The sequence below is a fragment of the Lutjanus erythropterus genome, chromosome 17, assembly GCF_056507025.1.
Source record: "Lutjanus erythropterus isolate fLutEry1 chromosome 17, fLutEry1.hap2, whole genome shotgun sequence".
In the NCBI taxonomy this organism is placed as follows: domain Eukaryota; kingdom Metazoa; phylum Chordata; class Actinopteri; order Lutjaniformes; family Lutjanidae; genus Lutjanus; species Lutjanus erythropterus.
Window position 1 is genome coordinate 13,010,670 of NC_139333.1, and position 26,148 is coordinate 13,036,817.

Sequence of the window (26,148 nt, forward strand, 5' to 3'; positions counted from 1 at the left end):
TTTACCTCGCAGAACACAGCAGTTGCTGCTCTACCACTGTCTCGATCAGTTAGGTTTTTCTGTGTTATTGTGTGACAAAACTTATACAAACTAACAGATCGAGGAAGTGAGCAGCAACTGCTGTGTACTGTGGGGTAAAACGAATGCAGTTACTGTATATAAGCCAAATAAACAACCAAACTCCACAGGCGAAATCAGTTTTTGTCAATAAAGGTCGACTCTAATGAAGTGAAGAGGTGCAAATATTCTTAAACTTAAACTGATACTGATATTTTTAAGTGTCTAAAATACCTTTTGTTGCGGACCCTGTCAACAGCAGTGCCTTATACTTAACTTCGTCCTCAGGGACACCTACTGATCCTCCAAAGTGGGGGCGTGTCGACTGCCATCTACTGTGGGTAATGCAATGACTATAAGTCCCTCATACAAACCCACAACAAATAATCTGAACTATCCCTTTAACTATATCAAAAATGGAGCATATCCAAGCTTATACATTTATTTCATGGCACTTTGTATTGGCAATTTTATGATTATTTTCAAATTAAACTGGAATGAAAAGTATAATCAAACTAATGTAACCAATTAAAATAGTCCACTTTTTGCTCTGACCCCAGCTAGTTTCTGTATTTCTACAATAACTTATCATTTCATATTGCCGATAAATGCCCCCCCCCACCCCAAGAATACTAAAACCATATCCATAGTATTTACACTTATGGCTGCAACAGAGATGGCTGTACTTTCCCTCCAACAAGCGAGGAATCAGCTGATCAAATAACACACAAGTAAAAGGCACAGTAGAGGTTTCTGAGCCACTAAAAAACAAAAACACAAGTGAAACATAAAGTAGCTCTGATTTTCTTAACACCAAGCAATCTCTCATTTCTAAAAAATACTCCTCATTCGAGGATTTACTTCAACATCCGTCTCTCACATCCCTTTTTCTAATTTTCAAATCAAGAAAATGTAAACAGTTTGCTTTACGTAAGCATACAAAAGTGGTTACAGACACTCATCACAAGTTAGCTAAAGACATTCACATTTAAAAACACAATCAAGCCCTTCAGTGACAAGAGTCTAAAACAGACTATTACAGCATGTAGCAGGAAAACGAAGCAGAGTCGACCATTTTGAGGAATAAATGTGAGCTTAACGAATATTATCTTGGTTATAAAGTCTGTTGTTAAAACACTGTAGTACCAGCTGAGAATGTGACAAAGGAAAGAGTTTCCTGCATAAATCAAAAGCATCGTTTAAATTTAAAGGCTTTTTCCACAGTAACATGAACAAGTCAACAAAAATGACCATGTAGGACTCAAGTATTTAAAAACAAAATCCTCCCTTTCATCATCCTTCCCCTTTAAAAGTAGTAACCAGCACTGTTCACAGGCAAAGGTTATAAACTGACCTTTACAAAAATATGTTAAATCTTTTGAAATTCAACTCATGGGTTGCTTGATTTGATGTCTTAAGTGTCACTGCTGCCATGAAATATCACACATCACACTCTTAGCAAACAACTATGAGTCATGTCAGTGATCAGTGATCTCCCTTAAACACAGAGAAGGACACTTATGGTGGCACTCGTATCAAACAACCGCACTCTCAGTTACGTACAGGTCTAATTAACCTCTGATTACCCCCCGTCTCTCTCTCACTCTCTCCGCCGAAGTCCTCCAATGCACACGAGCACTTCCAGATGCAAACGCAGCGATTCAAAACCGGGATTATAGATCTGACAATCCCTCTGCGTGTTCACTCAGCTCCATGGTGTAATAGTCCAGAGGACGCCTGAAAGTAAAGATAAAGACGATCAAGCTTTAAAGGGATAGTTTGGATAATTTGATGCAAACTGATATCACCCTGTCCAAACCAACCAAAGCCCCCAAGCTGGGCTGATGATGGGCGATTGGAAAATTTGAACATACCACCCAGCGGCTGTTTTTGTCAAAGTATTCTGGTGGCTTTGGAGAGAACAACACAACAGCTTCAGTTCTCCGTTAGAAAGGGCTGTCTGATGGTGTAACAATCTGAGACTGGCGTGTTTTGTGGCTGCCAACTGAAGAAATCTACGGGACTAATTCCAAAGTTTTTAATATTTTTAGCCATTTAGACCAAAAAATAAATAAAAATATGTTTTAAAATATCAGAATTACCCTTCAGTGCTACCCTTTCCTGTCATTCACAAGCATTCCAGGAGTAATTTAATGAAAAAGTTTTATATTTCGTCCTTCTGAGTGCCCCACTCTGCCCTCAACCTGTCGTATCTACCCACTCCAATTCAGTCTGATTAACAACTTCCACACCAGTTGTGAATTTTCTGTATTAATTTCTGAGTTGCACACACAAGTCAAGACAGTGATAGGGCTCAGCATTAAAGAGCATTTTTTTCCAGCCAAGAAAAAGTGGGTCTAAGATATCACGGTCAGTGGAGGAACCGTGGCCTTTCTCCCTCTATGACTGTTCCAAATTAGTGAAAAATGATAAGACAAGACAGAAGATCTTGCTCTTGAATTATAAGCCATAATCTGACACCGAAACCTGACATTTACTGCACAGCTAACATTTCACACTTTTAGAAAATGATGTTCTATTCTACCAGACTGAAAATGTGCCAGAAATGTGGCTCAAAACTACAAAGAAAAAACTTTGTAAGTTAGTTTCAGTTCATATTTATACTTTTATTTCTATTAACATATGTATTCAAATGTAACAGTGCTCACAGATGGTTTACCAATGCAAGCAACTACATCCAAAAAGCACAACAGAACCGAAATGGTGAGGGCCTGTACGGTGTTTTAACTTACTGTTAATATTATGACAGCTCCCAAAAAAGGAACTTAAATGAGAATTTCTGAGTCGATTAAACACATATATCATTAAAAATCCTACTCACAACCCTCAATCACTGTGCAATCTGAAGAAGCATGACAAGTCAAGGGTTAAAACAATTTAATAATCTGTGAAGATTTCAAGCAAACCAGCATCAGTGTGCACATCCAGCAGAGAGGAGAGAAGATGAAGAGAATAATGGAACCAGTAAGACTCCTCACCTCCGTCTGTAGAAATATGTGAACAAAGCCGCTCCAAGTCCCAGCAGCAGGAGCACCGCTACTATCAGTCCTATCTGTAACCCCAGGGCAGACGCTAGGAGAGAATCAAATAAAGACTCAGTTACACTTTCTGAACAAGTTAATGTGTTTCAAAACAACATGGCAATTCAAATATCCTGATACAAACATCATTTAAACCAGCAACAGGTTTAGTTTCCTTCAGATTCTACAAGCCCATTTAAGGCCTAATGCAAAGAAAGACTGTCGTCTTTGCCAAGTCAATCAGACGGGATGTAATCTTGTCACCAGTGCAACACTGAGTATAACAGAAATTTTCTCAACTAAAGGCATGAATTGCATGTACCTGAGAAAGGTTTTGCCTCGTTATACTGTCACTTTATGGTATTAGTCACATACTTATAATGGCTGTAATAATGGCCGTTTGTGCATGCCTGCCTTTTGAGAACTAACCAAGCAGCTGTTAATTTAATTATTTTTAATGTAATATGGTTTAACATCTCTAGATAAGTGACATATTCCAGATTTATTAATAAAAAACTGTTAATTTCAACATTTAAAGCCACAAGACTGCTCCTTGTGCAGCCACTGTGTGAGCAATACAACAGAGGAGTAACTGGTGTATCTGTTTACAGTGCAGCCAAGCAAAGTGGTGCTGTTTTATTTAAGAAGTTGGTCAGTAATTGTATTTTTTCCATCATGCATGAGTGTGATTTGATTTCATATGGCACACAGTATTTTTTCACAGAGCAGTACAAGAGAACTGACAAGATGGAGGTGTGCAAAACTGATACACTGACAAAAAAACGCATGTCTTATGTTGAGGATACATTTTTGGTAAACAATAACAGCATAAATACATTTCATTTACTATAATTGCCTCCCAATAAAAGTCACTCTCCAGCTGGAAGCTTTTAATGTGAAGGATAAGTGGTAAGAAATGTTCAATCTGCATTAGCAATAACTTAATGTGGCTCTCAGTAACTTAAGATTACATGCATGCATTGTTTCCTTTGACTCACTCATATGTAGGTATGCAATCTAAGCATGCATGGGGAAAGGCGGCCACCATCTGAGAAAATTGCTACAGAGGTAATTACAGAAAATACTGAATGGCTGTTGATGAAAATCTTGTGTATAATGAATCTTGAGGATTATTAAAGCTACTACATATTTTGTTCAATGTGGATGCCCCTTTGGACAAAAGTGGTCATGTTGCTAAGAGCTACTACTTCTGTAAAGAGGTGGAATTTCTCCTGACATAAGAGTTCTTTCAATTCATGGTAATTACAGCTGACAAGGAGCCTTCTCACTTTCCTTTCAGTCCCATCTTATCAATAGAGAGGTGGTGAATCGGCCCGTTCATAAATACAAACATAGCAGATGTACTGTAGAGCAGTCAGAGGAGCACTTTGTTTTGTTTTGAAACATCTTGTTTTCTCAGTCACAGTGTAAAAACACTTATTCACTGATAAGGTGTGCTTTTGTAACCACACCATAAAGAAGCAGCTGAGATCCCAATGACCATTATGATGAGAATTACATCTCCTGCAAAGATCCGGCAAACCTTACAACAATTTAATCCCTTACCAAGACGACATGTCTATAAACAGACTCCATTATGTGTAAAAAAAAAACTACTGCACAGTATATATCTCATACAGGGCTGGAGGTTGCCAGTGTGTTGCATTAGACCATACTGAGAAAGTTGAACAGGCTGTATTTTCACATCTGACTACAGACTATTAATTCATTGATTAAGCCGATTAGCATCTGTTTTCTTTTTGAAGTGATAATGAACTAGCTGTGACACCTTGCATCTTAAGCATAAACCGACTGTTTGTGTACACTTTGTTGTGTGAAGGTGCTACCTGTGCTTGAATAACGGCCTGTGGTCGGAGCAGAACACATGTCTCCCTGAGCAGATGAAGGATTCATGTGTGACGTCTGGATGATTAGGGCCTTCTGATGGGCCGACAGCGCGTGGATGTTTCCCCACACTCGCAGCCACCCAGACACACAGGAAAAGTTGGCCCCTTGAACAAAAAACAGGCGGACAAATGTTTTCTTATCTACAAACCTAATCCAACAAAGTTGGGATATTATGTGAAATGCAAATAAAAACAGAATGATTCAATGAAATAGGACACTAATTGTTCAAGTTTTGAAAGATGTGACAGTAAGTCATGCCATAGGCAGTAACACACCCCATGCCATCACAGATGCTGGTTTTTAAAGTCAGCCCACAGAAGTCAGCAGCATTCCTGGATGTTGTTGATATATGGCTTTTGCTTTGCATTGTAGAGTCTTAACTTATATTTGTAGATGCAGCAACAAACTGTATTAATCAACAATGGTTTTCCAAAGTGTTCACGAGCCAGTGTAGTATTGTTTATGTTTATGGGTTATGTTATGGTATGGTAATATATCGTTAATGTAATTTTTATTAATAATTTAATATTTTTTTTTTCCAAACAGGTGTTGAGGTTTGAGCATTCTACAGCTTTCCAATTTATTTGGCATTGCAGTTGTACATATAAAAGTGTTCAGGACATCCTGCAGCGAGTGAGTTGCTTCATTATTACATGGGCGAAACACTGCTTTATCACTCAGAAATCTGACTTCTATTTGAGCTGCTTTCAAAACTCAAATGCACCTTGTTACACCAGTATGTGGTCAGTAAAAATAAACCTGGAATGACGATTGCTGTAATGACATGTATGTGCACCTTGACCACAGGTCTTTGTCCCCACTTAACTACAACTCCATGGTAACAGCAGTTTGCACCACGTCGTCGATTGTTAAAAGTCAGCGTCTCCTCCAGAGCCAGTGAAATCAGTGGTCTATAATCATTTTGTTCTTTTTCAGAAATTTTTCCAAACTTGAGATGAGTGATTTTTTATTACTATTATTAAAAATCAGCCAAATGTGACCGTTTCAATTTATACTGAGAGAAAGCGCCTCACCTTGGAGATACAAGGCAGAGATCCCACAGTGACACTTCTGCTCCAGGTAGTCAGCCACTTCTGCCACTCTCTTCCCCTGGATTAGGCCACTGCAGTCTAAAACAAGCAGAGAGGAGGATGTGATGATTAGAAAAAAGCACAAGATGAGCACAACATTACATTCTGACAATGACAAGTGACACTGAGTCCTGCACTATTATTTGATCGGGTGTCAATGTAAAGCTGATACTCATACATAGACACTTACTGATTCTTGAAAAACATTTGGCATTAATTTGAACTTAAATAAATGTGAAATGCGCAAGGAAAAGGAGAATATGTTGGTTGTAGCGTTCAATCTTTGCAACATGCAGTATAACATCTATCTTTCTATCTAACATCTTCTCACTATATTTTATTCAGTCTTTATACATTTCAGTTGTGTCATGTCATAATGCCTCACCTCCTGACTGCTCCTGCCAGTCACTGGACAGGGGTCCGAGGCAAAGGTCAATGTGACTTGAGAAGGCAGAGCTCGGACAGAGATTAGTGCTGTGAGGAGTGGGCGAGGAGCTTGTCCAGGATGAGGGGCTTCGAACCTCACAGCATGAACACCGGCTGAGCGAAACAGGACCATCCTCCACTGATCTGTACAGGCACACATCAACACATGTATGAATACACATATATACATGAGGGATGTCACGATTCACCAAATCCTTGGTTTGATTAGATTGATTGATTTAAGAAATTGATTTAAACTTTTCTTTTTTTCAGCAATGCCGACTCCCTTTAGGAACGGTGGCCTTGTGGGTAACCTGACCCCTGATATCTGATGTAGACTACAGGATTTGTTGCTGCAGTTACAGACAAATGCATGCTCTAAGGGGCTGGTCAAAGTACTACAGTTTTAAACTGCTTATGAAACAGTTTCAGTTCAATACTAATGCCTCCCTGTGAACTACACAAGTAAACAAGTCCATCATTGAGAAGACTGGCTATTTATGTATAGTTAGTGCCTTCCACCTGGTCAATATGCAAAAAAAAAAAAAATCACTGGGAGAATCACAGATCCTGCTTTTGATTTCAATTACTGAAATTAAAAACTTATTTCAAATGATTTTCCATTCAGAATTGAAATTGTGACATCCCACCCCTAGAAACTTCCAAAAAAAGGCACAGGGGAAATTTTGATGAGGGAGGTTAGGTGAATCATAAATATATTTTTATATCAGCTAAAAAAAAAAAAGTCCTTATGACAACATGTGTTAGTGAGAGGAGGTGAAACTAGTGGTTGGCAAACAAGTTTCTGCTCTTGTCTTTTAGCTGTGTGTTTAGCTACAGAGAGCAAGGCAAAAGCCTGGCAGGCTGTAAACCTTACATACCACAAACCACCAACTAACTGTGATGGAAGCGGTAAAGGGCGACAGACACGAACTGCAGGTGAAACGTTGTCACCCACTTCAGCCACCCAGGCACACCACAGAGTGTGCAAGGCAGATGACGCGCTGAAGTGACTGACAGCGCTGTCAGCATCCCGGGAAGACGCTCCATGGTGCACTTTTACTTTCTCTGTGTGGAAATATGATGTTTTCACATCACAGATGATGAACAAAGGCAATAAAAGTCTAATAAGAGTCTTAACTGGTACAATAAACCCTTGTAGGCTGATATAAGACTTGAATGTGGCACTGAACTGAGAAAAACAAGCAAAAAAAAAAAATTCTGTACTGACCAGCCAGATCTAATCAAACTGAGAATATTCTGAGTCAGGTACAACTGTAAAAATACTATAAAATAAAAATATTGACATGGAATATCTGATTGTTGAGGAGAAGAACCACAAATAGTGTAACTTGATGAAAAAAGTGCTTGATTAATGTTTGATTAGGTTGATTTGACCCAAGTGTGGCATTTAGGCTATAATTTTCAGGCAGCAGTTTCTCAGTATGTGGGTCTATACCTAGATATCTTTTTTTTTCCCCCAATCATCATCATCTCATCTCCATAAAAACTGACAAAGCCACCTTGTGTTCTCTTGAGCAGCAGTGATGGAATATAAGTGCTGCTGTAAATAGGCAACACCGAGCCAAACGCTGTCAGAAATCCAGGGTTTTCCCCAGGAATTCTGTCAGCCCTCGTCAGAGCCGATTGTGACTGATTGAACCGTTTACCTCCAAAATTTTCCAGCTGGAAAAAAACAATGTTGCTTTGTTTCCTTGACATAGCTTCATGCTGCTTTAATTAACGTGAGGCACACGTGCAGACAGATCCTGACTCTTTAAAAATACGCCATTTGCTGCCTGTATATCACTTTTTTCCATTAAGGTTAATATGGTTTATTTAATTCAAGTGTATTAAATTCTGATGAAGCCCTGATGACATAACAGGTTTCTAATTCTAGCTAAACATTTACTTAAATCTCTAATGTGAGAAATAATTATAGATATGACGTGACCGAATAGCAGGCGGGCTGTTTTGATTTGCTTAATCTGCCCGGGTTAGCAGTAAAGCATTTGTTGCCATGGTTATCCTCCTTGATTAAAAGAGAACCAACTGTGAAAAAAAAAACTGAGCAGGAAACAAGGTCTTTTGGCCAGGGTGTTGGTGTGTCAGTTGCCTTGACTTGATAATTTGATGAAAACCTTTATATGACATTTCCAACAGTGAGAGTACAGCCTTAATTGGGTTTAAGACAAAGAATCATGAATGTAAAAGTTCTCATTAAGGTCAGGGGTTCGTTCTGTGATTTCACCTGAGAGCTGGAATCACTTGTCTCCCTCTGGTGGTGGAAAGAGAGGAGAGCAGCTGCTGGTTTTCACTGAACACGAGTACGTCTCTGAGGCTGGAGTTGGTCAGAGCGGTGCCAGCTCTACAGACACTGAACAGGTCATAGCACAGAATGACCGCTCCTCGTGCCGGCACCGTGGAGCCCTCCGGGAAAGTCTGATCTATGCAGGAGAGAGAGGAGGTGAAGCAGTATAGTGAGAGATGGAGGGGATGGATACAAAAAGAGACTGTGGGAGAGTCATCAATCCCTGAATAACAAGGCACCGTCCTGCCCTCACCTGCTCCGGTGACATTTCCAACAATGTAAAATCCGTCTGGGTCCACAGATCCGGTCAAAGGAAGGGCGATGACGGTCCCACTGCGCTCCTGGTCAAACACAGTGAGCACCAGGCCCAGCAGGTTTGTCATTGGGGGCCCATGCAGCTCCACAAAGGCCCTCTGCTGGCTGTGATTGGTCCAATGGCCACTAGCCACCTCGCTGATCACTACACCCTCAGGGGCTGGAGGAGGGCGGGGGCAGCTGTTCTCCCTCAGAGGGGTGGGCGGAGCCACCTGTGGTGATCGATGCATTTCATTTTATGGGCTTTAAAAGCATCACATTGTGTTTACCTTCTGGTCAGAAATGCTAAAAACTTGCCAGAACAGTTCAATGTTTTGGAAAATACATGCCAAAACTTCTTGGAGCTTCCGCTAGCATGTATCAAGAAGAGGTCATTCTAGGGATCATTTTCCAGGAGTTTTCCAGGATATTGTCAGTGACGATCAATATGGTATAATCAACAGGGATCACACAATACACTAATATCTCTGTGACAGTCTTTAACTCAACCTTTCTGTCACTCACTCCTGTAACTAGAAGACAAGTATTTAATTACATTTTTTCATTTCATGTCTTCATTTATAACCCGAATCCCTTTTTTTCTGAATTATATTAACCATATTAACTGTGCACCAACAACAGAATTACCAGAACAACGGTAACGGTAGGATTATCAACTACCTCTGACTCTTCTAAGTTAATCCATCGTCATACCATGTGCAAGTAATATTAAGAGTTGTTATTGTTTATCAAACCTTATCATAGCCATCTATGAGCTACCATTACAAAAGTTAAACATTTCATGTCATGTTATCATCCACTTTACCTTTTTGTTTCCTTTTGGAAACACTGATTATCATGTTTCACCATTTTCTGGTATGTTATAGACCGAGCAACTAATCAGTTAAATAAGAAAATAATCAATAGATTAATAGACAGTGAAGATAATTGTTGGTTGCAGCCCTAGAAGTAAATCAGCAAATTTTCAAAGCAAAATGCCAAATTATTCCTTTAATGCTCTTATTTGTATACATCAGAAATTAAAATTTAATCAGTATTTGCCTTCCTTGTTTTCCACAATGTGTTTCGGCCATTTTGGGATTTAGTCTGACTAAGTGTTTGATTTCAGTTTGCTCTGTGAAACCTTTGTACTCACTGAGAAAGCGGACAGGTCGTAGGGGTAAAGGCCTCTACAGCGGCTGAGGGCCTCATCACCAGGCAGAACCTCTGGATCCTCCAGCAGAGGCAGCTGTCCTGGTGTCAGAGCTTTACTCAACTCCTGAGCCTCCCTGTCTGATCCTCTCTGTCGGTACACGACAGCATCCAGCAGGCCTCTGGTGGGGATCCCCCTTTGCGTGGCCGATGGTGGGCCAAAAGGGCTGCGATAGAGCGCCACAGCATCTGGCCCGTTCTGGATGGTGTTGGGGGGCAGGCGGAGCGATGGAGCTGGCACCAACCTGTCGCTGCCCAGCAGGAAGTAGCCCTTCGATGTGGTGAAGTGTCCACTGAGGCTGATCTCCCTGTAGGGTCTGTTGTTGTGTGCACTGAACAGTAGTATCCAGATGCCCTGCAGGGAGACACGGCGTCCCGATGGGTGCCAAAGCTCGATGTACTCGCCATCCTCAGCTGCGCCAGGTGTGTCTGTGTTCAGCTCATTGATGAGGAAGTCACTGTTCCCCCAGGGTGGGAGGTGAGGCGGTGAATCTGTACCTCCTGGAATCACTAAAGCAAACAGGAAAGTATTACTAAGCTGCAGTTACAAGAATAGTTTGGCTTTATTTCACATTTTTGTGAACAATAATGATGTGTTAAAAATCTGAAAGGCAGATTTTGTTACTTTTATATAGTAACAGCCAGCTGCTTCCAGTCTTTGTGCTAAACTACAGTAAACTAACTGGCTGCTGGCTGTAGCTACAGATTCAACAAACAGATAGAAGAGTAGTAAAAATGTTCTCATTGGTAAAAAAGCAAACAAACATTCCCAAAAGGTCTAACTTTTTCTTCAGGGTGAAATAAGCAACACTGATAGCTAGTTTTTAAAATGGGCTCTGAAAATATACACTTTGGAGTTGGAACTCAGTCACTGCTCTATTTAACCGTTACAAACATCGACTCCTTCTAAAAGATTATTAATCATTTCTTGTGGCTCATAAACAGACACTCATTTGGCAAACATAATTTTAGCTCCATGTAAAGTTAATAAATGTGAAAAGGGCATTATGGCCAAGAAAAATTCCAGCCCGGAACATGTACATTTCAAAGTAGAACTTGGTGGCTTTAGAGTTGTTGTTGATGTCTTTTCTTTTCAATGTATCATCTTTCCTTAATCTCCAATGACAAATCACAGCCATTTTATGATTTAGACAGTGTATTTATTACATATTTCTCTTTTAATCTGTGCAGTATTGCATAAAATAAACACTGTAGCAATTAATTTTGCTTAAAAGAAAGTACTGATGTAATTTAATTATAGTCTAATAATTACCATCTTGTGGAACCCCGTGAGACATTTATGGGGGAAAAATTTGCAAGGAAATTTATCTGTTTGATCCTTTAGCTAAGGTCTGTTCAAAATATAAATAAATTCCTTTTATATACTTTATATTGAAGTTTTACACAATGTTTTACAGAATGTTGATTTTACTGTTTTTCAGGAAAACACATACATATAAAATGGAGAGATAGATGAAACCTAAGAATTATTCACATGGAAACAAACCAAAAAGGTTTTTTTTCCCAAGGTGCTCAATACCTACAATATCCATAATGATCTCTTCATTAGAGAATATAGTGTCAAGTGTCACATGGATTTAGAGAAATACAATTTTTAACTTTCATCTTTATCTGAAAACAGGAGAGACATAGTCATAGAGATCTTATTTGAAAGCAACCTAATATCATTTGAATATCACTTGTTTTTTTTCTGTATGTTATGTTTTTATACCCTAGTATAAAAAGTGGACACAAAAGTTACAACATCCTGACATTTTCTGCATTTTCTTGCAGTTACTAAAGTGAAAATATGCCCTGCAGTATAATAAATAATGCCATAAATGTTTCATTTCGACTGCAACACCAACAAACACGTGGCTTATGCTAACAAAGCTCTTGTCAAATCTACTGACTAACACAGTCTGACAACGTGTTTGGGTGACAACATTTTGTAAATGTTTTATGAATCAAATGTGACAAGTGTGTTGAGGTATTTTCTGCAGCACGTCACCGTTTTGTGACAGGAGACATGAGCCCTGCACATCATGCACAGGGATCTGTTGACATGATGGAGCAGTGAACACTAAGGCCTGTTCAAGAACTTTTGAAATTCCCATATGGGATGACTGAACATCAGAGCACCGTGACAAGATATAGCAGAATGAGACAACGCCACCTTGAAGTCTATCTCTTTTACTTTTACACATATTTAAATTTTATATAAGGGGACAGCTGTACCAAATACAGGGCAGTAGATGGCAGTGTTGCATAATGTTGCATTCAACTGACTTCTCAGAAACATTCACTTGTTCATATTTGTTAGTTATAAGCAGATGAAAGACTGTGAAGCACACACATTTTTGATATATACTATGAGGAGTTAAAAACCTGATGTTTCTTTATTTTATCATTTACTACAGAATGGAGCTTTGGCCACTGGTTCAAAGTTAAATACAGAATATAGAATATAGAATAAACAAACAAATGCCCTCAACTTATAGTAAGATAGTTAATGATTTACTCATGTAAAGGACCACATTGCCTTTTAATGAAAAAACTTGCGTGCCAGTTTGCAGCCATCAAGGTTGTTGTACAGAGTACTGAATTCCTCAGAACCCCATAGATTTCACACAGTATACATCACATCAGGAGTACACAGAGGACACTGTAACTCCGTTACCCATATGAGGTGGGCGTTAGAGATTGCCTTGTTCTCACTTAGTTTCTCCTAAAATGAGTGAAAGCCATATCACACTATAAGATTAAACGATAAAACAGGAAATATACAAGCTAAATGAGACATGACGATAATGATGTTGCACTACACAATACTGATTCCCACACAAAAACATGTTTTTATCAGATTCCTTGTAATGACTGCAACAAATAAAGTGGGCCTTATAAATTCTTAAGTCAGAAAAATGTCTTCTGACATCTGTCTTCTTTGTCTTTTTTTGGTGCTATTTCTGCTGCTTTTAGTTGTTGGCTTTACTTGATCAGTTGACCTACTGTTTTGTTATTATTCATCTGACAGATGAATAATAGTTAACTGCTATTTTTGGCGCTGTCCCCTGACAGAGGTGCTCAAAGAATAATCCCAGTGGGGTCTTATTCTCATATTTTGATGGATATGACAACTCTGTACTAGTACTGTGCTACTTACTAATAAAATTGGAAAGATCTGGAAACATGTTGGCATTGCTAAAACGTCCAAAGGAGCGCCCCCCACCCCCCCCCCAAAAAAAAGGCCACAGAAGTAATAGATAGCAGAAAGCTTCACCAGATGATCTAAAACACTAGTAAGCGCAAAAAGTTGGTAACAATTTCTCATTGCTTGTAAAAACAGTGTGTTCGTGCACCACTGGGTTAAATGGACCTTTGTGTTAGTTCAGGCAGAGCACTGAATCAGCGCTCACACCAGCTGATCGGTGTCAGGAGGAGCTCAGTATCATTGGCTCATTGATGCATCATCCTGTTCTGACCAGTGGCATCCAATTACATTCATACAATTGTAACAGGGGGCGTTTATAAACTGTCATTTCTCACCATCACTCTGCCAAGTCCCCCCTGCCAGCTCTGCTTCCTGCTGCAGCTCCCTCCACCACCCCGGCCTCCTACTTATGTGACTGAAGGTATTGTTGTGTTGCTCCTTCAAAGAGCAGCTTCTTTTGCACAGAATCTGACTTTCTTGATGTGTCTCTGACTACAGAACAGATGGTTCAAGTTGAGCCAACAGCCTTTTGTTTGCTTCTCCAAACAGGTCTGGCTAATCTGGAAGTTTGTTCGTTTAAAGCCTGTCTTATCTGGGTGTAACCTACATGCCATGCTCAATGTTGTAATTAATAAAAATCTGAATCAGAATTGATCCTATTATAACGCCTTCTAGCAGACTTTAAGGATCTTCAGGTACAAGCTTTTTTTGACTTTGAAAAAGGTGCTCACCACTAGGGATGTCACAGTTCTCTAAATCCATGATTCTATTTGATTTTCACTTTAAACATTTTTTTTTCTTTTTTCTTCTTCTTTCAAATTCCCAGTGTCAGCATGTTGCCGTAGTCACAGAGAAGTAATGTGCTGTATTGTAGCTAGATAAGCATATAATAATAGTTAGTGAAAGGCTGTGTATTGTGTTTGCTGTCACAGAAGATAAATAAAAGTCCCTGTTTATGCAAGGTTACTACAGTGTCTTCCTACATCCTTCACAGCAGATTTGTGTGAAATGCTACTTAAAATATTACCAGCAGAAACTGGGCGAGCTGAGCTAGCTGCAAGCTAACTGTAGCAATGATGGACAGCAAAGAGCAATCAAAGAACAGGGTACATCTTCAACTTCATCAGTGAGAAACTACTAATAAAGTAGACAGTGTCAACTTTAAAGTGTTTTAGTCTTCTTCACCAGACATGCGCATGTAGGCAGGAATGGAAAAAAGTAGCAAGAGAATCGCAGATCCTGCTTTTTGATTTCAATTATTGAAACTGACACAAGGTCCATTTAGTAGTTGTTCTGGAACTTTAAATCCTATCACATGATCTTCATGAGCATGTTTCTTTACCTTAATAATCTTATTTTGTTACTGGAAAATGCAGAATTTGTAACTTCTTTTTTCACATTCTGTTCACATTTTGATAAATGTAGCTGCACCCTAGAATATTTAACATTTTGCTTATCATGTTGCAGAATAGGAAAGGAGTCCAAATAGTAAACCATGGGCTTTCCAAAACTTCAACATTTGTGAAAGCACAACTGATTTCTCTAACAAAACAGTCCTTATCTTTCATTTCCCTTAACAGTTGTTCCTTCTTAGAACAGCATCATCCACCAACTCTTTAATTTGCAATAATTGTTCCTGTAATGTTGCTTTGTTCCTCAGTTCCTCAGTTGGTTAATGATAAAATCTGTAACTTCCGAGGCCAGACTACTATCAGCATTCAAGGGTGTTCATTCTGAACATTTAATAATATTCATTCTGAGCAGCTGAATTACAAATCTCTTTCTGAGAATGAGTCATCCTAATTTTCTCACGGCCACACATCACCTCGCTCTCACACGTTATCAAGTCATGGCCATGACTTAATGTTCTTGTTCCCACGCATCATTAAGTCATGGGCACGCATTATATTTTCTTTCACAAATGTCAACACAAGGTCTCTTAACTGTCCACATCTCATTTACAGCATCAATTTGTCATGCTTTACACATTCTTGGTCATTTTTAAATTATAAACTTTAGGGCTGAAGTTAATACTGTATGTGTTTTGGAGGGTTTTTGGAAGGTAGTTGTTAGAGAATAATGTTGTGCATAGCTGAATTAAATAACACCAAAACAAATACTATCTAATCCTAATCTAATTTAGGTTTCATGTCATAATCTGTGGAATTAAAGGTATATTAATAAATTATTTAAATAAAGGGCACACTGGCCAAGAATAATGTAAATTACTGGCATTTTAGCATTGAGACAAACAGGAGAGTTAGTGCTAAAAGCAGGTAGTTTTAACAAGCCAATATGTTTTAATATGTGCCTTTGATAAATGAGTGAGATAACATGTCTCACACATATTAAGTGCCACAAATTGAACATTTTCTAATAAAATGTGTGGAGCTCAAGTATCCTGTCAACTGTAAATGTCTGGATCAGGTGGGACTTAAAACCTCCTCTCAATTACTCGTCTTAACTATCCCCTTCTTTACTACCTGTAAACTACAGAAAGGAATTAACAATGTGTTTTTTTTTTCTGTTAATCGTATTAGCAACAACTATCTTGAGCAAAAATAAGTCCAGCTAAAAAATTTGGTTTGAAATCCTCTTTTCTTCTCTTTACAGTTGACTGAATCTCATAAACTGTGTCAAACATACAACTCTTAATAATGCTGAGCATCTAATATAAATTCATGAGGCACATCCATTCAAACACTCACCAATACTGTGCGGGCAGATCTTTGGCCAGGGACACTGGTTGGGCTGTCCAGGAGTTTGCGGGGCCTCCCAGAATACACCAGGATCTCTGGTCCAGGTGGCCACCCCACAGCGACTCAGATAGAAGCCTCCTTCTCTCAAACTGACAAAACAATTAAATTATTAAAAACACCCCGGATAAATTTAGCCTTATTTTATTTTTACAGTTGGTTTGTGTTGGGTGACACATTCATATTTTGCTGAGGGCAAACACATTACATTGCAAGGGTATCCAATCATATAGATTTTAAATACAAAGAAACTAATTGTAATGCTAAGTTTTTTTTAGTTTTTAGTCACACCAGTGTGGTTCAGGTTTGATTCAGACTTAAACATCTCAGCAATTATTGGATTAATTGCCATGCAATTTTGTACAGACATTTTAAGTTCATTTAAGTTGAATCCTACTTACTTTAACACCACCAATTGGCTGACGTTTATGTTTTTTTGCAAATTTCTTCACAACTATATGTATGTATTGCTTTGAAACTTCAGTGTACACATTCATGTTCCCCTCAACTGTAATAACATTGTAATAACCTCTGACCTTAACTAATGACCATCAGCTTCAGCTGTACTATGTGTTTACTGTTAGCATGCTGAGATTCTTAACTAGACAACACACCTGCTAATCCTCAACATGTTAGCACCAGTGTTGGGATTAATGTCCTACAAAGGAGCTGGTTAGAGTACTCAGGTTACTTTTTGGTTGTAACGAGTTTGCACTTCAAGTAATCAGTTATTTAGTTAGGTTTTCAAATCAGCAATCATTTAATTTGCATTTGTGATAGAGAACAGACATAGACCTGACCATAACACTATCTGCTTCTCAAAAACACTGCATGAGTTGGTTGCAATGTCTAACCTCACCCCTAGATGCCACTAAGTCCTACAGATTGGTCCTTTAAACTTACAGTTTGTAACCTTACTTATGTGACTTATTCTTCACTGTCACATTTTGACAAATCTAGCTGCACCCTTCAATATTTGACATGTGGTAAACTGCGGACTTTCTTCAACCTAAATATATGTGAAAGCACAGTTGGTTATTGTTGCATGACATATTTTGAAAAAACATTGTTGGATGAGTGTAGGTGATTTTTTGAAAAGCATGTGGGCTTTTATAGTTTGTATGTAGGCATGTGTTTTCTGCAGCCAACAGGTTCATTAGTTGCATGATAAAACATAATGAACAGTGGGCGATTCAAGCCTATGTTTTATTGTTTTCATTGAGGTAGTTGTGCAATATGCCTCTGCCAAGTTTGCTGCCTGATCTTCAGGACAATATAACCAACGTGAGCAAGGAATCGCAAATGGCAAAGCAAAAATATTCTAGCAAGTTACTTTTCTTAGCCGGTAACACGGTAACGTAATGTGTATTAGTTTCTTCAAAACCCTACTGTGCTTTAAAGTTACAGCCTCACAGAGCTGCTAGCATGGCTGTAAATCCTTTAGTTCTGTTGCATAGTGCTCTTTTTTTAAACAGAGAGGTGTTAATTAAACCTGATGGTCAAATTTGAGAGCTGCTATAAAAATATCTATTGAGGTGTCTTTGAGTCAGAGTGAGTGAGAGCCTGTACGGTGATGACACACGCCAAATAGGAAAAAACGCATCAGCGAAGAGGAACAGTGGTCACAAGCCGGCCCTTTCCCCTGCCAAATGAAACATGTTTAGCAGAGTGTTTCACAACACTTGAAACTGAGGCGTCAAAAATAACCACTAAAGATTACTAACACTGTGACAGTCACACCCTTGTATGCCCTGCAGTAGAATTAGAGTTCTACTGTTTCTGTTCCATTGTTACCTGTTGCTGAGTTGATAGGGCTGTCTTCCTGGGATGAGAGTCTCTGTGAGGTTGGCACTCGGCTTGCTTCCAGGTCCAGCAAATACAAAAGCATCTAGTGGCTGTGTCTGGCTCAGCGGACTGCCCACAGGGAAGTCCGAGGCTCTGCCACTGTAAATAGCCACTGCCCCAGACTCATCTCCTGAGAAGAAAGCATAACAGGAAAAAAGAATTTACGCTAAAACGAAAGTGAATGAATGAATGAAAATTTACCAAAAGACACTGAAGCTCTACATAGCTTCCATATGTGAAACCTGATGAAGCTGAAACAGTTATGGTTTAGCTAAATTGCATTATCCAGAGACAGCACACGGACCTTTCATGTAGCTCTTCTCGATGTTCATGGAGATCAAACCATTCCTGGAGGTGGTCACACTGATGTCTGCACTGACACTGACCCTGTCCGTTTTCCCGTCCAACACAGCCAGTACCAGAGGACCTGCAGCTGAAGCCTCTGTCAGCTCCACAAACCCATCCACCTGCCCTCCACCCAGCTTCAGCTCAGTGATGACAGGCATGGTTGCTGGGGCGGCAGGTGGGGTGCAGTTATTCCTCTGACCCGGGGATGGTGAGGACACCTGAAAGCCCCAGCGGTCTTCAGACAGAAGGCACCTCTCAATGGACTCGTCCCCCTCGAGGGCGGTTTCATCCTCAACAAAGGCTGGTTCTCCTGGTGTCAGGATTTCAGCGAGGAACTCTGCGCCCCCGGTGCGGCGAGTCATGTACACTACGGCGTCCACAAGCCCGTGAGCCGTGACGTTCATCTTCTCGTTGTAACGAGCGGCAGATGTGTGGTAGAGGACGATGGCGTCCGGGCCATTCTGGACTGTGTTGGGTGGCAGGAGGATGGCTGGTTTGGGCAACATGTCCACCGAGCCCACCAGGAAGAACCCTCTGTCATCTGTGCTGTGGTCTTTGAGGTCCAGCACCTTGTAGGCGACATTTCCATTCCCGTTGTAGAACACGAGGGTGTAGCCATCCAGTGACGCCCGCTGTCCACTGGTGTGATACAGCTCCACAAACTCAGTGGTGTCCAGTCGCGGGTTGTCAGCATTGATCTCGCTGATGATCAGGCAGGGGTCACCACTGACCACCACCACCACCAGGCAAAGACAGGCCAAACTGACTACCATGATTTACAACTTAGAACTGTACAACGGAGCTTCTGCAAAAAACAAACAAAAAACACACCACCAATTGCATTTCTGAGTAAAATTTGTCTAAGTGCACCCAGGTGAGAATAAGCACACAGCAGCTATCTGGCTTTTCACTCAACCCCTTTACTTTACACTTTACCCCCTTTACTTTACTTTACTTACTTTACACAAAGTACAAATTTTCTGAGAATAAATGTTGTGATGGATGAATGAGTTAAGCACACGACTCTGCAGGAGAGTGGGGTTCAAGTCCAATCCTGCAGAAAAGACATTTGCATTTACTGTGAAATTAGAAATCAGTTATCTTTAATTTTTAGACTTAGTTGACTTATTTTTAATCATTCTTTATTACTATATAACTGTAGTTACTGTACACATTAGATTTTTGATTTAACATTTTTATTTTAATTACTAAAGTTACTGTGCTAATTTGTTACTCTGCTAAGCGGTGCATTGTGCCGTGTTACATTATGTATTTCAGTATTTGTGCATTTGCAGAATTAAGTTAGTTACATACAATCATTAATTCATTCAGCACTTCAATATTGTACCATTATACATTTGCATTTGTAGTATTTAGATTTGCTTCCTCAATTACACCCTGAATGCAAATTGCTTCATACAGACACCTGGTTGCTTGCCTCTGCCATAATAAGCTATTTACACCCAGGTGTAACGAGTGACATTGGCTATTTCACCCCAGGTGCAAACAGCACCTGCCGATGCAAAAATGAGTGAGTGTTCATACTGTGGTTTACGGTCATGCTATTTACAAAGTGTCTATTTGTACCTGGGTACGAATAAATGCACTGCAGCTATTTGGCTATTCACACTTGGTCCCCTTATATCAGTTTTCAAGAGTGATAAATTCATGTTGATGTAGTAGATGAATGGGTTACACACGAGAAATTACATGTCAGTGGTAGCAACTACTTACACTTTATTATTATTGTCAGTTTTTAGGCATAGTTTGCTTGGTTTAGGCAACAAAACTACTTGGTCAAGTTATGAAACAAAACTACTTGGTTAGGTTTAGTGAAAGATCATGGTTTGTCTCTGCCATGTGGGTATAAATAGCCAAACGTGGGTCTCTGCCATGATAAGTTATATACACCTGGGTGAAAATAGCCACATTTGCTTTTCTACTCTGCATGCAAATTGCTACTTTGTCTCCTCCACAACAGGTGCAAATAGCATCTACCATAAGAAATGACTTAGAGTTACTTCTGCGGTTTTATTTAAAGGACAACAATAAGCCTGAGCCACAGAAAAGGACTGGCTACTGTAGACTTAAAGAAGTCTGTTCACAGTGCTGTAATCAAATCTTATGTTTACTACTTGCAGACCCAGACTCCCAGGAGGAGGAGAAACCTCATAATATCATGAAAGAGTCTTCTATGAGGCTATTTTTTGTTCATGGTGACACTGGGAAATGCACGTCTTCTGCATGAGTCATGTAAGGTTGCGGAACACAGTGGCAAGCAGATGGAAACTTTGCATGAAACGGTGAAATGCTTTAGCTGTGAATAAACTGAATTAAGTAACAAACTGACAGATAATAAAAAAATAATTGCAGCTGGGTCAAGTGAAATATATGATGCATTCGTCCAATCCCATTTCATCCCTAAATCACTCAAAGTCGTCACGTTGGATATAAAAATGACTTTTTAAAAGGCTACATTAGTTTGCACGACAGTCGCTGTCTTTGAAAATCAAACTGGGACGCAAAAAAGACGTTTTTAAGATGAAGAAAGAGTCTATGGAGTTAAATTCTTCCCTGAAATTATCTCCCATCTCACGACAGCTATTCCGGTCACGGTTAGGCTGCTATGCATGCATCTTTCCGTCGAAAAAAAAAAAAAAAAAACGCTGTCAATCTGCTTTCTATCAGTGCCACACAAGGTCCTAAAAAAATCCTTCGAGACTTACTGTTTTCCGGCTCCTTGTCGGCCAGGTGTCGCTTGTTGCGCCGTCGAAACCTCTCGGCTGAAGGTTAAAAATATTCTCCCGTCGGGAATAATTTTGTCAAAGTTTGTTTTCTGCTGTTTCCTCCGCCGCTCCCTTCATTCACAAAGCAGCACTTTCTCCCCCCCGGACTGAACTGTGGGCGGTCAGACTGACTGAGGGGGATGATGCCTGCCAGGGAAGCTCTCTTCTCTTTTTTTTTTTTTTTTCCTCCACGGCTCAGTACACCATTCACACATCCACAGCTGAAGATAAAACACCAGTAAAACCAGCGAAACGTAATGTTTAGAGAACAGAAAAGGGGGTTAACCCCCAGTCTGCCGCTACACAAAACCCATTAATCCTGTAAAACTGTGGTAATTTATGTTTTTAGAGCGAAATAATACCATGGCATTGAGTTCATCCCAAGAAGCCTTATAAAAGACCTGAAGGGGGCCCCTGACCCCACTTTGTAAAATACGGGAGAGAGGGTTCAGTTGTAACACTTCAATGAGAGCCGAAGTCCCGCCCACCACCAGGTTAGCTTTGAGCGCACAACTTAATTAGATTTTCTTAAGTGAACTTTTTCTTTCTTTCATACTTTATCTTTCACTTGTATTCTGTATTCGGTGGTCCAATAGGTAGGCCACTGAGGCTATCAGAAAAATACATCAACAGATGCATCTATAATAAATAACACGCCTTGTACTTTATATAAATGCATCAAACTAAAGCGTAAATACAACTTGTTGCAAAGAAATTTCTTTCATTGAAGGTCTTTTTACAAAAACATTTTTAAACATCCAACTGTTATAATCTAAAGTAGATTTATGCTTTAAAAAAGTAAAGTAAAAAATCAGGATAATGAATATCTTGTTTAATATAAGCTAGCCTATATTTTACTGCATTAAACCATGATATTTAATTAATATTTTGCTGCATTAAATTTGTTCAATATAGAACAATATCGGCTAGCAGTGGCAGTAGTAGTTGTACTAAAAGTAGAAATACCACAGTGTAGAAATAATCTGTTGCAAGTAACATTACTGCATTCAAAATTTTGCTAAAGTAAAACTAACTTACTTAATTGATAACTCTAAATTGCTCATAGGCTCCATCCCCCCATGACCCGTCAGGATAAGTGGTTACGGACCATGGATGGATGGATTAAAGTCACTGATGTATTATCAATCAAATCCTCAGATGAGGTGAAGGCAAGGTTGGATCACCTCAAGTCCCAAATTCATCATGTGTCAAATTGTTTGTGATCATCTGATTAATAAGTTTCGAGGACTCTAAAGAGGCTCCTGTGATTACCTAATCTGGGGCCCTTTTGTAAAGGGGCCAAAACCCAGTTGTTTTAACATATAGTTGTAGCTGAAATAAAGATGAACTGGTTGTTCTGTGGGGCTTTGGAGGGAAAATATAATCAAAATATAACTATTTATGAAATATATATTAGTGAGGTGTTCAGATTAGAGGAAGAAGAAAAAGGAATTTGTGTAACATAATTCTGAAGTGTTGTTCATAGCAAAAATAAGAACATTTATATGACCAAAATTTAAAATGGTAGTGGCTGCAAAATCATGCTGGAGGTTGAAAATATCAACATTAGTTTCATCTAATATGTCTTCACAATGCATCATAAATTATTTGCATATAGACACAGCATGTGTACTGTGACTATACTGTAAAAAATATGAGCGTAGGAAGGAGAGTAGGAGTAAGAATATTACATTCTTTATGAGGATACCAAAATAAAAGTACCATCATTGTAAATCCTCTAGGAGCCTCAGTGTCTGAGAATATTATATTGATTTTTGGTGCATGCATCTCAAGCTTAGCAGTTTTTAAATATAAATATCAATAGAGTTTAGGGCTACTAACACATTTCCTGGAAGAGGAGTTAATTTCTTGAGCGCGGTGATTTACGGCTCTCTTGAGAATTAGAAGAATGTGCGACAAACGTTTCAATATGTTGCCACACTTGAACAAACCTAAAACACGACAAGGCTCATTTCTGCAGACTTCTGGTCAGATTTATTTGACTTGTTGCCTTTGAGCTTCCCATGGAGTCGTTCAGGAAAAAATTACCACAACAAATCTGGTGTCAGGGACATTGTTTAAATATATTACTTCATCACTAGGCACAAAGTTTCATTTCTCCTCCCTGTGGAACCACATGAACTGAGTAAGTCTGTGGCCAGGGACTTTACCATATGCTGAAAGAGCAAAAAGTCAGATTTTTAAATAAACCAAATAACTGTAGTTTTATTAAAGATTTGGAAGAACATTTATGTATTATTTTTATTTAGTTGAATTGCCATTAATTAACATGCAAATTACTTGAAATTTAGGTAGTCTATGATTAAACTTTTACATACATTTAATTTAAAAAAAGAAAAGAAAAAAGATTATTCTCAATGTAAAATAATTTGTTTGAATATTTTGAATAGTATGTTAAAATTCGGTGACCATACTGTGCAACTGAAACTCACTGAAACTGTGACACTCATGATGGTGTGAGTCATGAATATTCAGCAGTTAGGGCAAAGATTATTGTTGGTGTGCAGCTGGGAGATGAATTGATAAAATATAAATATTGTAATATTAAACTTGACATAGTGTTGGATAACTTGGGCTATCATAGTTTTTAGTTATAGCTTGAATGGTTTTTTTTTTCTTGCCCTCAGAAAGTTTGCTACAGTAAAGTTCTGGTATTTTCTATTTGGTCTATTCTGGTGGCTCTTTCTCAAGTTTATTGTGTCTATATGTCTTCTGAAAGAGATATCTCCAGAATCTGGTTTAATTATTGATTGCTTGGCATTTGGGTTAAAAAAAAACCCAGTTGACTTAGTCAGTGTCAGTTCTGTATTGCGGTATCAGGTTGGGGTAGAATTTAGGCCGAAGTCAGTAGTGTTGCCTATATATTTAAATCCAAACATTGAAATTTTGTCCAAAGTATGTATGTTTCACCTTTAAATGCTATTTTCCAAGCCCCTCTAAAACATTTTCATGTTACTACATATACTGCACTGCAACCTAAAACTCACAGTTGAATGACATTTTCCTGCAGCTTGCTTAACTGAGTCGATTTTTTTTTTCTCTATCATGGCATTTTTTGGTATTATCTTGTGATTTTGTAAGACAGTATTTAATATTAATATTTAATTAACCAAACTAGATTTCTCCCGAGGGCTTTGCTGTAGTTCATCTTCTTCTAGTGTGATCTCAAAGTAAAGTGTGATCTCAAAGTAAAGTGTGATCTCAAAGTAATTTCCCCAACAGTGAGTGTAACAGAAAAACTTCCTTGGTCACAAAAAAAAAAGAACTGATGTGAGTTGCCGCATTAAAGGAACTGAAAATATCGTATTTGGACCTTTATGTGAATGAACAAGCTTTGTAGTCTGTGTCAGAGGTTATTTCTAGCACAAAGACAAGACCACTTACGTGTTCACTGTGGTGTCTTATATCCCCTTCCTTTTAATTTTTTGAATTTTGAAGTTGATTTGAAGGCTTTGCTGATCATTTTGAAGACCAGGATTGGTCTGTGAGACCTTTTGAGCCCAGATCATAAATTGATGTCCATGATGTTTTATCACAATGTGCCTGAAGAATTTAATCCTCCACAACATTTCAGAGGCAAAAGTTATATGACAGCTAGTTACTGTTGTTAGTCAATATATACTGTATATGATGGGGTATTATGATTGATTAAATTAAGTATGCACCTTTCATCTGTATTTTTGTAGCCAATAAGGCCATCTGTAGAGTCTTTCAATAAAAAACTCGAACATTACATTTAAGTCCACTGAGGGGTGGACGGGGAGAACTTGTTCAGACGCATGTTCTTGGCAACAACAATAAACCAGTGTCCAATACGCTGTTATCTTTGGGTGCGGTGACCCATTTATTCTCACATGTGCTCACCTTCACACAGGTAAACCATTATTACGTTGATTGTTCTTCTCCAACAGGTTTCCATTAAAAAGGTTCAGTGTCCATCACAGGCAAGTATCCATTCAACAGTTTCATTTCCAACTCATTGTCCAAAAACGTCCATGCTGCCACACACGGTCAAAAAACTGTTTGCTTGCCCTGTCCACACACCTGCTGCTCATCACCTTCACCTTACCTGTATTACCTGTGTTTCTGACCTCGTGCTCCACCCTGTGTACAAACAACAAAACTGCATTTGTATTTATATATAATTACCTCTAATCAATTAAACAAGAAACAAAAGAAACAAAAAATATTACTGTGGCTCCAACACCATCTGATAACATATTATTCATATTCTGTGACCTTTAAAGGTTAAGGCCAAATAATAACCTGATGTCTACAATATTTCATCACAACCTGCTTGAAGAATTTAATCTGAATATCTCAGCATTATTTTACAGTTATAGACCTCTTTTAATAAATAATTCTTTACCATTTTAGTACTTTTCATGTTTTTACGAGGTGTTTTTAAAAAGTCATCCTTGATGATTTTCCTTTTGGTTTCCATTTACTCCGTATCAGAATCAGAATCAGCTTTATTGTCACGTGGTCTTTAAGGAAGGAATTTGCAGAATGTTGGCACCTAACAACAAACACAGCACGGAAAAAAACAAATAAAGATTAATGATTTATAATTATTAAAAATTCTGTTGTATATGTTGAGTTTAAAAGTGTTTTTACACTTGCAGGTGAAAGTCTTGTATTTCATGTTTGCTGACTTTAAAGGTAGGATCAGCAGGATTTGTCTGAGCTGTTGCACCAGAAAGGTAGTTTATTGTTGTGTCTCATCACCAGGACGAAGGGTCTCTGCAGATACAGCCACCACTACACATTTCTAGTGGGTCATAAGTGATGGTTGAAAGGGATTATGTTTCAATGTCTGTGCATTGTATATTATACCTTTA

General features: G+C 38.8%; 1 protein-coding gene across 1 annotated transcript; it reads right to left on the reverse strand.

Moving 5' to 3' along the window:
- Positions 1-221: 221 nt before the first annotated feature.
- LOC146311872 (uncharacterized) lies at positions 222-21,530 on the reverse strand. Its single transcript, XM_084741301.1, has 12 exons — positions 21,227-21,530; positions 18,457-19,305; positions 18,102-18,282; positions 16,260-16,399; positions 10,285-10,850; positions 9,088-9,361; positions 8,775-8,970; positions 6,483-6,667; positions 6,041-6,136; positions 4,946-5,110; positions 3,057-3,150; positions 222-1,794 (listed from the first exon to the last, which is right to left on the reverse strand). The coding sequence occupies exons 2-12, from the start codon at positions 19,271-19,273 to the stop codon at positions 1,731-1,733; spliced, it is 2,778 nt and encodes a 925-aa protein (XP_084597427.1). The 5' UTR covers positions 19,274-19,305; positions 21,227-21,530; the 3' UTR covers positions 222-1,730.
- Positions 21,531-26,148: the final 4,618 nt, after the last annotated feature.

What these genes read in the sequence shown, in the direction of transcription:
- LOC146311872 (XM_084741301.1), bottom strand. Translation starts at nt 19,273, where the DNA reads ATGGTAGTCAGTTTGGCCTGTCTTTGCCTGGTGGTGGTGGTGGTCAGT. An exon ending in ACGACCTGTCCGCTTTCTCA is followed by an intron (nt 9,362 to 10,284) that starts GTGAGTACAAAG and finishes CGATCACCACAG; the next exon opens with GTGGCTCCGCCCACCCCTCT. An exon ending in ACATATTTCTACAGACGGAG is followed by an intron (nt 1,795 to 3,056) that starts GTGAGGAGTCTT and finishes CTTTACTTTCAG; the next exon opens with GCGTCCTCTGGACTATTACA.